Here is a 16,094-nt window from a genome sequence, read left to right on the forward strand (position 1 = left end):
ATACTATTTATTTCTGTGAGTCGCAGCTGTATTTTCAGCATCATGCCTCTCTTTTTCAGTGTTACTGAATCCTTAAAAAAATATGAAAATATCACAGAAACATTTCTAATTGTTGAAAACAATATTTTTTGTGGAAACTGATAGATTTGATTTTTCAGTATTCACAGATAAAGAGGAAGTTCAAAAGAACAGCATTTATTAGAAATAGAAATCTTTTGTAATATAATAAATGCCGTTACTGTCACTTTTGATCAATTCGATGCATCCACGATGAATAGAAGTATGAATTTCTTCAAATCATCATATTATTCTGAGTTCTGAAGGATCACGTGACACTAAAGACTGGAGTAATGATGCAGAAAATTCATCTTTACATCACAGGAATAAATTAAAATTTTAAATGTATTCACACTGAAAACTGTTATTATAAATGGTAATAATATTTAACATTTTTACTGTATTTTTAATCAAATAAATCAGCTTTGAAAACAGTTTTTATAAATCGTAATAATATTTCAAAATCTTTACTGTATTTTTAATCAAATAAATCAGCTTTGAAAACAGTTTTTATAAATCGTAATAATATTTCAAAATTTTTACTGTATTTTTAATCAAATAAATCAGCTTTGAAAACAGTTTTTATAAATCGTAATAATATTTCAAAATAATTTTTACTGTATTTTTAATCAAATAAATCAGCTATGAAAACAGTTTTTATAAATCGTAATAATATTTCAAAATTTTTACTGTATTTTTAATCAAATAAATCAGCTTTGAAAACAGTTTTTATAAATCGTAATAATATTTCAAAATTTTTACTGTATTTTTAATCAAATAAATCAGCTTTGAAAACAGTTTTTATAAATCGTAATAATATTTCAAAATCTTTACTGTATTTTTAATCAAATAAATCAGCTTTGAAAACAGTTTTTATAAATCGTAATAATATTTCAAAATTTTTACTGTATTTTTAATCAAATAAATCAGCTTTGAAAACAGTTTTTATAAATCGTAATAATATTTCAAAATAATTTTTACTGTATTTTTAATCAAATAAATCAGCTTTGAAAACAGTTTTTATAAATCGTAATAATATTTCAAAATTTTTACTGTATTTTTAATCAAATAAATCAGCTTTGAAAACAGTTTTTATAAATCGTAATAATATTTCAAAATCTTTACTGTATTTTTAAATCAAATAAATCAGCTTTGAAAACAGTTTTTATAAATCGTAATAATATTTCAAAATCTTTACTGTATTTTTAAATCAAATAAATCAGCTTTGAAAACAGTTTTTATAAATCGTATTTATATTTCAAAATTTTTACTGTATTTTTAATCAAATAAATCAGCTTTGAAAACAGTTTTTATAATTCGTAATAATATTTCAAAATTTTTACTGTATTTTTTATCAAATAAATCAGCTTTGAAACAGTTTTTATAAATCGTAATAATATTTCAAAATTTTTACTGTATTTTTAATCAAATAAATCAGCTTTGAAAACAGTTTTTATAAATCGTAATAATATTTCAAAATCTTTATTGTATTTTTAATCAAATGAATCAGCTTTGAAAACAGTTTTTATAAATCGTAATAATATTTCAAAATTTTTACTGTATTTTTAATCAAATGAATCAGCTTTGGTAAACAGAAAAGACAATAAAAGACATGTATTACTTCAGACTTTTGACTAGCACTATACTGTATTGCAATGTGCATTTTTAACGTGATGAATTAAAGTAGAGTGATGCATGAATGTCCTGGCCAGCTTTCAGCGCAGTTGGTTTTGGAGGAGCTTGTGTGTGTCTATTGTTATAAATCCGGCCTTGAACGCTGCTGTTCATCTGGGACTCAGCGTGACTCTGTGAGCTCAGAATAACTGCAGAACATGTCCTGAATGTCAGGGAGAAACAGCTGCTTTCCCATCAGTTATTGTCATGTGATCTCCACACGCATGATCCCCAACATAATGAATCACTGTTATTCATTAAAGAGCATTTTAGTCATTTCATCTTCACAATATTTGTTTGTGATGTTAGGCAGAATGTTTGCAACAGAAGAGAAAATTGGTCCAAAAAGTCAGATATGATAGTTTTGTGTGAATACAGACCCAAATTCTAAGTCTTTATTCATTGACAATATCATTTGTCATAAAAAACTAACTGCTGCATCAAACCCAAATCAATATCTGCCATATTATATTATATTATATTATATTATATTATATTATATTATATTATATTATATTAACCTGTTAAGGGGCCATTGATTATTTATTTATTTATTTTTACAAAGCATATTATATTATATTATATTATATTATATTATATTATATTATGCAAACCTGTTTTAGGGCCATTAATTTTCTTCTTATTAATATTTATCTCTTTATTTAGCATTATGATAGTATTTTCATCAAAACTATACACATTTTACACTGAAATGTATCCTATTTTAAGATTAAAAAATATATTTTATTATTTAATTTTATTTATTTTATATTTTTTATTTTTTATTTAACATAAGCCATTTCTACTGAATGGAAAAGAGCAGCGTCGACATTCTGCATACAATAGTTTTATGAATTATCATACGTATCTTTTGTGTTTGACAGAAGAAAGAAGATCCTATGTGTTAACCAGCACGAGGATGAGTAAACGCTGAAAACATGTTCCAGTCGCGTCCGTTAGAAAGCCTCAGAAGAGCTGAACAGGAGCCGATAAGAGCTGGTGTGTTGACTCAGCTGCTCTCTGATCCAGGGACACCAGACTGAGCTTCACTAATTAAAACTGCTAATTCGGCTGATGATTTACATTGCTTTCCTAAAGCTGGGAAGCGTGTGAATGCAGGGGTCTGATGCAGGGGAATTTTCACGGCATGTTTGGAGGGTCAGCGTGGCTCTACCTGGATTTGAACTTTCTCTTCTTGATCTGGGACGACATCTGCATGCTGTGAGACATCTGCTCCATCTGCTCCTCCTGGCAGCGCTGGGTTATGATTTTGTTTGCCATGACGAAGCTCTCGGCAGCACCTGTATGTGAGCAGAAGACAGACACACAGCAGTGATGATACAGGACGGTGCACGGCCCATTTCCATCACCTCTCCAAAAACCATATTTATACTGGACACATGCAAAATGAAGGACTTATGCACGTGGACCTGGTCTTAATATTGCATCACAATAAAGAGTTAATCTCACCTGTTAAACCTGTAAAGAGCAAGACACATGGCAAAAATATATAGATAATATTGCATAGAAATTAAGTTTTAAGGAAATAAAACCATATTAAAAAAAGCATTAAATAAAATCTCTCTCTCTCTCTATATATATCTATATATCTATATCTATATCTATATATCTATATCTATATCTATATATATCTATATATCTATATCTATATCTATATATCTATATCTATATATATATATAGATATATATATATATATATATATATATAGATATATAGATATATAGATATATAGATATAGATATATAGATATATAAAGAAAAGAAAATAACCATATTTAAAAAAGCATTAAACAAACCATATATATATAAGGTCATTCAGGATTATTATCATTAACTAAAACTAAAACCATAGAAACATTTTCATTACTTGAAATAAAATAAAAAAGAACTGAAATTACATAACATATGAAAAGCTTAAATGTATTTCAAGAAAACAAATTTAAAAGAAAGAAATATGTTTTATATTTAAAAAACATTTTGCATAAGAATAAAGCCTTTAGGGCAATTCAGGGTTATTATCATTAACTAAAAATAAAATAAAATTAAATAAAATAAAATAAATACTAATTTTAATTTAAAAACACAATAAAATTACTATGACTTTAGTAATTTAAAATTAAAATGAAAACAGATCATTAAAAATATATATATTTACATACATATTGAGCACTATTTTCATTAAAGTTAAATACATCTTACTCCAAAATGATACAAAGAATAATAATTCTATAAAATGAAATGTTAAAACAAAAGCGTACATGAAAATAAATAAATTAAAGATTAAGTTAATAATAAAAAATTTATCATCTAAACCATCTAATTGTAACAATCTTTTAAAATGGAAAACTGCTTAATATTTTTCTTTAGTTTTCTTTGTGTGTGTGTGTGTGTGTGTGTGTGTGTGTGTGTGTGAAATGTGACCTGAACTTGTTTTCATGAGTTCCACCACAGCAGGTAGAACTGAAAAGGAGAAGAGGGACATACATTGTATCAGAATCCTGTTAAAAGTCCCTTTGTGAGTTATTGTGAGAATAATATTTCATTAGTTGTGATGGTGAGAGACCCGCAGTCATAAATCACACACGGCCCTTGCCCAACACAACAGAATCAGGTCAGCTTTGAAGGATGGCTTCATTTATCCCAGAGTTACAGCCACCACCTGCGTTACGCTCTCAGACAGAGAAACATGTTTCCTCTCCGCTTTAAACAGATTACATCTGAACGACAGCGGCTCCTGTCCCGGGCCTTTCCTCTCAACCCCAATCAGGAGCTTGTTTGAACATTCGGTACAGAGGGTCACTCTGCAGCATATTAACATTGATCTGTCATCAGCCCGAGAGAGAGAGAGAGAGAGAGAGAGAGAGAGAGTGTGTGCGTGTGTGTGTGTGTGTGTGTGAGAGAGAGAGAGAGAGAGAGACAGGCCAGCAGCGTCTCTCACGATGAAAACAGTGTGTTCAGATAAACACGAGTTGGGAGAAACACTCTGGAGGTGATGGATGAACCGGCTCATGAGAAATAACTCATAAACTCCAAACGGAAGGAGTTTTCATCTTGGTGTTCTGCTGCTTGCATGGTTTACAATGTCCAGAGTGCAGAGAAACACAAATGCAAAGAATCACGACTGAATGTTGATCAGGTTTTTAGATTTTATGAACTGAATGGTCTGTTGGAATAATCTAAACTGGGATTGTATAGCGATGTCATGAAATGAAATAAAATATTGAACTTTAACATTTTTCATGTAGTTACCAAGGCAACATTTCTTATTTACTTAACTTTAAGTTGAACACACACACACACACACACATAATAAAATGACGTTAATTAATTAATTCACTACATTAATTTGTTAATTCATTCGTTCATTCATTCATTCATTCATTCATTCATTCATTCATTCATTCATTCATTCATTCATTCATTTATTTATTTATTTATTTATTTATTCATTCATTAATTCACTAATCCATTAATTAATTCATTCTTTCATTCATTCCAATCAATCATAAATACATTCATTTATTCATACATTAATTAATTAATTAATTAATTACTTCATTCTTTCATCTGTTCGTTCGTTCATTCGCTCGTTCGTTTATTAGTTAATTAATTAATCCACTCATTCAGTCATTCATTCATTAATTCATTAATTCATTCATTAATTCGTTCGTTCATTCATTTATTCATTCATTCATTAATTCCTAAATTAATGAATCCACTCATTCATTCATTAATTCACTAATTCATCCATTCATTCATTCATTCATTCATTCATTCATTCTTTCATTAATTCATTTGTTCATTCATTCATTCATTCGTTCATTCATTCGTTCGTTCTTTCATTCATTCATTAATTCATTTGTTCGTTCGTTTATTTATTTATTTATTTATTTATTCATTCATTCATTCATTCATTCATTCACTAATCCATTAATTCATTCGTTCGTTCATTTATTCATTCATTCCTAAATTAATGAATCCACTCATTCATTAATTAATTCACTAATTCATTCATTCATTTGTTCATTCGTTCGTTCTTTCATTCATTCATTCATTCATTCATTCATTCATTCGTTCGTTTGTTCGTTCGTTCATTTATTTATTTATTTATTTATTTATTTATTTATTCATTCACTCATTCATTCACTAATCCATTCATTAATTCGTTCATTTGTTCGTTCATTCATTCATTGATTTATTCGTTCATTCATTCATTTGTTTGTTCATTCATTCATTCATTTATTCATTAGTTAGTTCATTCTTTCATTCATTTTATTTCATTCATTCATTCATCTGTTAGTTCATTCATTCATTCATTCATTCATTTGTTCATTCCTTCATTCGTTCGTTCATTCATTCGTTCATTCATTCATTCATCTGTTCGTACGTTCATTAATTTGTTCGTTCGTTCATTCGTCCATTCATTCGTTCATTAAGTAATTTTCTCATTCACTCACTCATTCATTCATTGATTTATTCAACATGTTTCACTTCCAATTTTTATCATTGGGATGCAAAAATGAAATTAAAATAAACAAAATAAATAAATGAATTATCAAAATTCATAAATTCACACCATTTTGTATGTTTTGTCTTCCCAAAACATTTGCCAGCCGAACCTCTTCTACATAATATAGACTGCAATAGGTTTTCTTTCAATTTGGATTCCTCTTATATCTTATGGTACAAGATTATTTTATGCTAATTTATGTATTAAAAGAATAAAAAAAATTAAACTTCATTCTTCATAATATATAAATATAATATATATAATAATTGCTGTAAAACCCTTTACTTTATGAATTCATATTTTATTATTATGTTGGCTTGGCAACAAGCCAACATACTGTTATGCTATTTAAACTTCTTCTTCTTTTTCTTATTATTATTTTTCTGACAGAAATTCTGAACGCTACTCCTCCTAGGGCTTTAAAGCCACAAGCCCCAAACTCGGCAGACACCTGCGGGATAGAGCGGTGGTGTGTGCTATATCTTTTCAGACTGATCAGACTTAAAGTTTTTTTTTTATTAATTTTTAAATGTCAAAATTCATTACCCATAGACTTACATTGTCTGAGAAAAATTGCGCCCCTACAGTTGCAATGACATTTAGGGGAGGGGAGCAGTCAGACGAGAGAAGAATCACTGCTGCTCAGCTCAGGCTGTCTACACGGAGCCGACAACAAGCGAATTCATTCCTATTTAAGACATTTTAAAAACGCTATTGCACGCAATCCACATGTTAGAACACACCAAGAGCTAAATTGAGATGTTTCTGAACTGTTTAAAGCAGAGATGGGACCAAGTCACACATGTGCAAGTCTCAAGTAAGTCTCAAGTCTTAACCTTCAAGTCTCAAGTAAGTCCCAAGTATTTTTTTCTTGGGCAAGTCAAGTCAAGTCAAGTCACAAGCTATGTCAAGTCAAGTCCAAGTCAAGTCACCTTAATATTGTTATTTTACCTGCAGAATCTGATCTTAATAAAGTTAAAAAACAAGATATAAGTAACTGTCAGTAAATTAAAATAATTTGGATTTGCATTGTAAATACTCATGTTCAGTAAAATACATCATGGAATCAAACAAAATTGTAACTTCCTAAAATTATTTATTTTTCACTTCTGCCAACAGTGTTTGAAATGTTTTACATTTTCAACATTGAGTCCATAAAACAAATAACAGCTAAACATCCAACAGACTCCTCTCTGAACACCTCTCTCTCTCTCTCTCTCAAACACAGTTTACATACAACATTAAACTGTTACATTTCTCCTCTCTCTCTCTCACTCTCTCTCTCTCTCTCTCTCTCACACACTCTCTCTCTCAGAGTACAGGATATAAATATGACATATTTTCAGTTGTTTCATACTTTTTTGTTATGTACAGTACAGACCAAAAGTTTGGACACACCTTCTCATTCAAAGAGTTTTCTTTATTTTCATGACTATGAAAATTGTAGATTCACACTGAAGGCATCAAAACTATTAATTAACACATGTGGAATTATATACATAACAAAGTGTGAAACAACCGAAAATATGTAATATTCTTGGTTCTTCAAAGTAGCCACTTTTTGTTTTGATTACTGCTTTGCACACTCTTGGCGTTCTCTTGATGAGCTTCAAGAGGTGGTCACCTGAAATGGTCTTCCAACAGTCTTGAAGGAGTTCCCTGAGAGATGCTTAGCACTTGTTGGCCCTTTTGCCTTCTGTCTGTGGTCCAGCTCACCCCTAAACCATCTGGATTGGGTTCAGGTCTGGTGACTGTGGAGGCCAGGTCATCTGGCGCAGCACCCCATCACTCTCCTTCTTGCTCAAATAGCCCTTGATGCCTTCAGTGTGACTCTACAATTTTCATAGTCATGAAAATAAAGAAAACTCTTTGAATGAGAAGGTGTGTCCAAACTTTTGGTCTGTACTGTACATAACAAAAAAGTATGAAACAACTGAAAATACGTCATATTTATATTCTGTACTGTATATATATATATATGTATGTAATATGCACTTGTCATGATTGGGTAATCGCGGCAGCTACATTAGTTTTCTGAATAATTGTTTTGCTCTATGAGAAAGACAAGGTAACAAAATATTCGGGGCTTATGCCCCCTTAGCCCAACCCTAGCGCCGCCCCTGGAATGCGTTTTTTTGACGGCCTGCAAGCGGATCATTAGGGGCCGTTCACATCACGTCTTCTGTGCGCGCAAGTTCGTTATTTCCAATGTAGGCGCGCGGTATGCGCGCTCATAATGCAAGCAACGCGCTCAACATCTAAACTTTTCAGAATGCCGCAAGCGCACCGCGGGTCATGTGACAATAACTAACCAATCAGCTTCATCCTTTCTCGTATCAACGTTGAAAGCTCAGCTAAGATGAAGGAACAGCTGTTCATAGCTGTATATGGATTGCCATTTTGAAATGAATTTAGTAGCAGAGCTACTGCGAGCGATTTTTAGTGCTGCAAATCCATTTATCCTTTGCTGAAATTTCCACGTTTTCATTGAGAGAGAGCGTGTCATGGATGCTTAGCAACGACAGACGCCCCAGGAGCACTTCTGCCCGAGCGCTTTGGAAAGAAGGAGAAAGCGGCGCGAATAGCGTTTTCCACGCGTTTTTAGGCGCGAACTATTGAAGACAAAAGCGATGACCCTCGGTACCTCTCAGGCTGACATGTTGATGTGATGTGATATCTGATTTAAGTGGGCGTGGTGTGTGTAAGGTAGAGAGGGCATGACTGATGATAGTGTCCTGATCCAGTCATGACGCTATTCTCAGCCTGCGCTCCAGCTGAGTAATCAACTTTATTTTAAAAAATAATTTATATATTTTATATTCAAAATGAAAACATGATGTGATTAACACTCAAGTCATTCAAGTCATCGTGTCTCAAGTCAAGTCAAGTCCCGAGTCTTTAACTTCCAAGTCCGAGTCAAGTCTCAAGTCCTAAAAATAGCGACTCGAGTCGACTCGAGTCCAAGTCACCAAGTCACAAGTCCCCATGTCTGGTTTAAAGTAATAACATAATATATTCGCGGCAGCCAACTGCTCGCGAGCTGGCAATGTATTTCTCTGAACACTTGAAGTCCACAGAGAATTTACAGCCTTTCACATTAAAACACTGCAGCGAAACGGCACAAAACAATTAGAATAATATATTAAATGGTTTTAAAGTAGTTTTGGCCACTGTCACGCTGGTCTTAGCTGGTTTCTAACTGAATCATCAGGCTGAACATCACAGCGAGCTCGCGACGTATTCCTCTGAACACTTGAAGTACACATTTACAGCCTTTCACATTAAAACACTGCAGCGAAACGGCACAAAACAATTTGAATAATATATTAAATGGTTTTAAAGTAGTTTTGGCCACTGTCACGCTGGTCTTAGCTGGTTTCTAACTGAATCATCAGGCGGAACGTCACAGTAAACTCGCGCTTCAGCCCCGCACTGCGGGAAACTGGACTGAGCAGCTGATGGCGCGTGTGCACGAGAGAGAGCCGCGCGTCAACACTGAACCGAGCTCTCGTTCAGGACGTTCACTTCCTCCTGGACCTGAACGAACAAATTCAAATCGCAGTTTAAATAAACAGAAAAAAGAGCGAAAAGCGAAAGAGCTCAATTCAGCAGCGCGGTGTTGTTCAGGGCAAGCAGAGACGCGTCTCAAAGTCTTCTTGCTTTTGTACCGACAACAAATACATACAAAATATGTCGAAATACCCGTGTTGGAAAGTGTGTTCGAATAAGTATGTGGTTATGTCTTAAGTGAAAGTAAAGAGTTGCAAAAAAAAAAATCGGATGTGTATCATCATAATGGATGCGTTTGTCTCTTAAAGGGACCGCGCCTAATTTACTAGCTCTGCTGTCAGAGTCTTTAATGTATGAAAATGAAAGTAAATCACTCACTGCTCTTGACTGATTTACCTTGTAGTACAAGAATTTATCCAAAGTCAATCCAAAAATCAGATAGAATTGTTTTACTAGTGGGTGCAGGCCACTAGTTCATTTATGTAAGTGAGTATGGCAAAATAGTGATCTGTGAAATATTATACCCACAAATTCTTAATACTGTAGGCTACCAGTGAAATTGATTAAAAAAATAATAATTATGGACCTGCCCATGTTTTGCTTAAGTGTTTCTTTCTTTAATTGTTAATGCAACCTTTTCACACCACAGACTGAACCAAATTAAGCATTTCTTGCTTGGTAACTGTTCAACAAAGTATTGATAGTTGTGTAAATATTGTCATACTGACAGCTGTCTGAAGTTTTGGTTGATTCCATTACATATCTTTTTATCAAAGTTATCCGAAATTATCAATATGAATTTGTTCTGAGTTATTGTCATATATTATTACCAGTTTCTAAACTACAGCAAATAAACTGTGATTATGTGAGAAATGTTGAAGGTGTCTGAATACATTTTGGTTTGATTGTGTATTTTATCTTACAGTGAAGACTATGCAGTGCTATTTTAAATTAACATAAACTTAAAAAAATGTAAACATTATGTAAATAGCACAAATAAATAAATAGAATGAACATACAGTACAAATTAAACAATTTTAAACAGTGTGTAACTGCATCATCTATACAAACCATTGTGCTTGGACCCCTTATGATCTCCTTGATTTAAAATGCATTGTTTCAGTTATCTTGTGTGTCGTTGCCCACAACGTGACGGTGGCAGGACTGTGAAATACATACACGAGAAAAATAGGCATGACTTATTTCACATCCAGCTAGACAACCCTGTCATAGCTGTTATCATAGCCCAGGCTTTTTATTAAAAAAAGAAAACAGCAAGGGAGCATGGAAAAAGACTGTTGCAGGTGTATTTTTTTATGGCATTATTATTTGTATTAATTTTGCAGCGGGGCAACTCAATGTTGGGCACACAAGTACTTTGGCTCTTTTGCTCCATGGCCAAGATGGCCAAGCCAACATCAAAGTTAGTTCACTAACTTTTAATTCTAGTTATTATTATTATTGTATGTTATATATATATATATATATTAAAAAAAATTAAAATAACAAAAAAATACATAAATAAATACAGATTAAACCATTCTTATTTTTCTTTATACAAAATATAATTTCTAAATCTTTCATTAGATGTTTTGGGGGTTAAATGTGCTGCAAGTTGCACTCTTTTTTTCGAATTACGTTTTAATTACAGTCTCTCTTACTGGTTTCAATGTGACAATATTCAGCGTGACACAAAATAACGAACAGGAAAGCTAGTTTTGTAAATATATTTACTGCATTTATCTGATCACATGAACAAAACAGTGAACTAGTTTTTGTCACATTATCAAGCAAAAGATGAATCTGCAGCGAAACACTGTGCCAAGTTTAATTTCTGATTGCTAGTATTTTGCAGAATAGACACCGTTTGACAAGCACTGATCTTCAAGTACGTACTAAAGCAAGAAACTCTTGAAGAGCAGGAGAAAGCAGTGTTGAAGTTATAAATCCACTCACGTTCTTCAGGCCTTTAAGATGATGTTCTCCTCCTCCTCGACCTTCACCCGTCTCTCGCTCTTCTGTTCAAGTCTCTTATTGTTTCCTCTGTCTCACCTCCTTTAACTCTCTCAGCGTCTCTGTCTCTGCGGTGAAGATGACCTCCACAAACTCCTCCTCAAGCTGTAAATATAGAGCCACAGCAGGAGCAGTGATCAATTCAAAGCATCCAGATAGACTTACAGTGAGATCAGCGGACAGAAGACCGGGAATGACACAATGGACCAGTGCATTGTGGGAAAAGAGATCTGTGGAAACAATGCATTGGGATCTCAGCAATATAAAACTCTCAGATCTGCGTTAACGCCTCTGAAGAAGAGATCAGATGAGATCCTGCCGCTCACGTCTGTCTGCAGTAAGATCAGATATCGATCTGGAAATGACACCAGATAAAGCTTTCCTCACAAGAAATCTCAATAATCTTTAAAACTGTGCAAGTTTGCCTTCATTTACGCCTGTAATTTCCTTAAGTAAGTTAAAAACTGATGTAAATTAATTATAATGCATGATATTGAGTGGTTTATTGCTTTAGTATTAGTAATATATAAAAATTATATGATAAAACACCCGTTATCAACTTTTATAACAGAAATAAACAATAGTTTATTTAGAAAAATTCATAATACTGTTATTAATTTGAGCCCTAACTATAATTAAAAATAAAAAACTATTAAAAGTTTTTTTTTATTAACTGAAATAAAAACAAAAAACAAATAATAAATAATAAGTAAATAAATAAATAAATAAATAAATAAAATACACTTTAAACTGAAAAATTAAGTAATGAAATTATTTAAAGAAATACTGAAAGCTAAAGCAAATAGAAAAATAAAAAAACAAACTGATAAATAAATTAACTGAAATGAAAAATAAAGCTGTAAATAGAAAAAAAAATATTAATACATTCTATAATAGTACATATATAACAATGACATTAACATTAATACATAAATAACATTAAATTAATAATTTATAATACAGAAAAAGAATATTGCTAAAGAGAAATATAAGAAAACTGATATTAATGGCAAAAGCATCAAAATGACTTTTTTTTAATACAATCAAAGATAAAACAGAACATTTTCAAAATATTAATAAATACTATAACGATAACACTAAATTAATTAAAGTGTTAAAATTAATTCTGAGATAAAAACAGAGGTAAATAGAAATATAAAACACTGATGAAAATGAAAATGACAAAAGCAAAAAACAATAAATAAAAAGAATAAAAATTAAAACTGAAAATTGAAAAATCGAAGGTAAATCTAAAATATTTAGGTTTAGGTTTAAATACTGAATTTATTAAAACTAAAAATAACAAAATAAAAATATATGTGTACATTATAGTATAACACTAAATTTAAATAACACTAAATTAACATTGGAGTCATATTTACATTTATTAATTTTCATATTTCAACTAAATATGATGACCATCGCAAGCTTTGTGTGTCATAACTGCTTAACATGTTTTATCAGCATTTTACAGCAGCTTTAAAAGCAGCTTGTGTAATTTAGAGACTGTACAGTGATTTAGTGTCCCCTGTATGAATGTGAGCAGACACTGAAGTGTGTGTGTGTGTGTGTGTGATTCAGGTAGAGTTTAGGGTCTCAAAGGTTATTTATAAGCATTTACTGCCACACCTGCTGCTCAAATACCACAGTAAACAATGCCAACCACTTCTACTGTTTCATCTGTGACATTGAGACTAAGAATAAACCGCACGACCAGAACAACAGCAGGCCAGCTTTGTCTGTTCCCATTGTGACAAATAAAACACAGGCCAGAAACATGTGCTCAAATCCGTCCTGTTGAGAGACGCTTGATCCGAATGTCTGACTGCGTCTGATAATGCGGCCGACTGCTGTCACACACACATTCAAACAAAGAGCTCAACAAATCCTGAAAAATGACTTTATTTACTGACCCTCATGTGGTCTCAAGCATGCCATGGACAAAAAACACCATGATTTCAGCAGTAGTGCATATGACTTATGAAGGTCAGATGATGCTTTGTGTCACGATCATTAGATGGAGTGCCCATGAACTTCAGTAGAGGGCACTCCACTCAGGACCATTCCACCCATCAACCACCAGATTTCACTTGGACACTAGCACCTCTCATACTGTTGCACCACACCCGAACTACATTCCCCATGAGCCACTGCATCACAATCACCTTGTCACACCTGCACCTCATTCATCAGCCAATTTCCTTGTCACACCTGCACCTCATTCATCAGCCAATTTCCTTGTCACACCTGCACCTCATTCATCAGCCAATTTCCTTGTCACACCTGCACCTCATTCATCAGCCAATTTCCTTGCCACACCTGCACCTCATTTACACACACATAAAAGCAGCACAATCACTCTCACTCACTGCGAAGTCTTGTTTAGCCTGTCTGACATTTCCGAGTGTTTTTCCTAGTGTTTGTTCTTCCTGTGTATGATCTTGGATTGTTTAAACTGTCTCTGATTCTCTGCTGCCTGCCCTGATCTCTGCTCATTACCGTTTATGATTCTGGATATCCCTAACATACCTGATGCCGTTCCTGATTTCTGCCTGTATGACCATTCTCTTAATAAAGTTTCTGCACATGGATCCGAACGCATCTGACTCCTTGTTACACTTTTTGCATTGAACAAACTCAAATGTGATCTTATTTGCATTTTTTCCCCCATCACTGATGATAATTTTAATAATAAAACGTTTTTGTTATTTAAAATTTTGCTGCATATATATATTTTAGTTTAAAGTTTTAGTTTATTTAGTATTTAAATTTTATGAAAATTATGTTTTTTTTATGTTTTACAGTCAATGCTTTTAAATAAGGAAAATGTTTCTATAAATTGTAGTTTTTAATTTTTTTTATTTTATGTTACTTTTAAAGTGACATTAAACTTAAATAGATTACATTTAGAAATTTTAAAATTTAATTTAACTAGATTAAAATGAGAAATGCTGCTGAAATAAATGTTCAAGGTTTTAAAATACATATATTTACTATTTAAATATATATATATATATATATATATATATATATATATATATATATATATATATATATATATATATTTTTTTTTTTTTTTAATTTTTTTAAATTTTTACAATTTAATTTTATTTCATGTTTATTTTATTGCGATGAATGATGATAATAATAATAATAAATTTTCTATTTTATTTAAATTCATGTTTATTTTATTGCAGGTAATAAATAAGTTATTTTTTTAGCTTTAGTTAAAGCATGCAATATTTTTATTATTTAATTTTCTTTTTATATTTAATTTTAAATAATTTCATTTTAGTTAATGTTTATTTTATTGCAATGAATGATTTTTTCATGTTTAGTATTAATTAATTATTAATTAATAAATAATAATAATAATAATTATTATTATTATTTTATTTAAATTCATGTTTATTTTATTTCAGGTAATAAATAAGTTTGAAGAAGACCTGAAAAGTAGTGCATGGAATAAAACAGAAGACTGTTATAGTTGCTTAAAGTGATTTTTGTTCTTTTGCAGTTTGACAGTTGTGGTCAATATTAACTTTTGCATGCAGCTGTTTTCTTTTTTTTCTTTCTATTAAATAGCGACTCAAAGATCACATTAAAATGCAAAAGCATAGGGAGAGAAAGAAAGTGTGTGTGTTAGTGTGTGTGCATCCAATTAACTCAAACGACGCATCTGTCAAGCTGTTTGGTGATACAGTGGGAAAGTGCACAGAAGAGGAGAAAACAAATCTGCCCACATGCTAATTAAACACGTTCTGCTAGTCCTACTTCTCCATGAGATGCAAACGTAGAATTGGTAGAATTGAGTCGGGTTTGGTTTGGCAGGTTAATATGATCTGGTTAACCCCAGCTGGTAGAAAACCATAATAAAAATCACCATTCTAAATCGATGGGCAATCAGTATCTGGATATGATGGATAATAATGGAAGAATGTTATGCACACTCATTTCCATTTGTAATTTTAATGAATCTGGCTTCTGGTGTCAGTCACTTCCAGCTATTCTTAGCTCTACAAAACTACATCCTTAGCTGCTTGAAATTGCAAACTGGTGTGTCTTTCCACAGAACTTAATGTATTAACTTTATTATGAACACACTGGTTTGTAATGCAGTCGGTTTTAACGTTTCCTACACGTTTACATTTTTTCAGCAGCTAATGAACCGGAGGTCTCACACATCCACAGAAAACAACTTGGTAATGATGTCATAAATGTTGCTGCATGCAATATATTAATATTTAATTATATTATAGACCAATTTTTTTGACATGGACTATACATACAGAACAGTCGGTAAGGTTTT

The 16,094-nt window shown here is 31.9% G+C and overlaps 1 protein-coding gene across 1 annotated transcript in view; it reads right to left on the reverse strand.

The window, feature by feature from the left end:
• myom3 (myomesin 3) overlaps positions 1-11,948 on the reverse strand; it is a 59,991-nt gene extending 48,043 nt beyond the window's left edge. Inside the window, exons 1-3 of the mRNA XM_052617845.1 lie at positions 11,729-11,948; positions 4,174-4,212; positions 2,906-3,032 (exon numbers count right to left, since the gene is read on the reverse strand). Of these exons, the coding sequence (XP_052473805.1) occupies positions 2,906-3,032; positions 4,174-4,189 (143 nt within the window). The 5' untranslated portion in view covers positions 4,190-4,212; positions 11,729-11,948. The remainder of the gene's footprint in view (positions 1-2,905; positions 3,033-4,173; positions 4,213-11,728) is intronic.
• Between the last annotated feature and the right edge of the window lie 4,146 nt (positions 11,949-16,094).

Source organism: Carassius gibelio, chromosome A16 (genome assembly GCF_023724105.1).
Source record: "Carassius gibelio isolate Cgi1373 ecotype wild population from Czech Republic chromosome A16, carGib1.2-hapl.c, whole genome shotgun sequence".
Classification (NCBI taxonomy): domain Eukaryota; kingdom Metazoa; phylum Chordata; class Actinopteri; order Cypriniformes; family Cyprinidae; genus Carassius; species Carassius gibelio.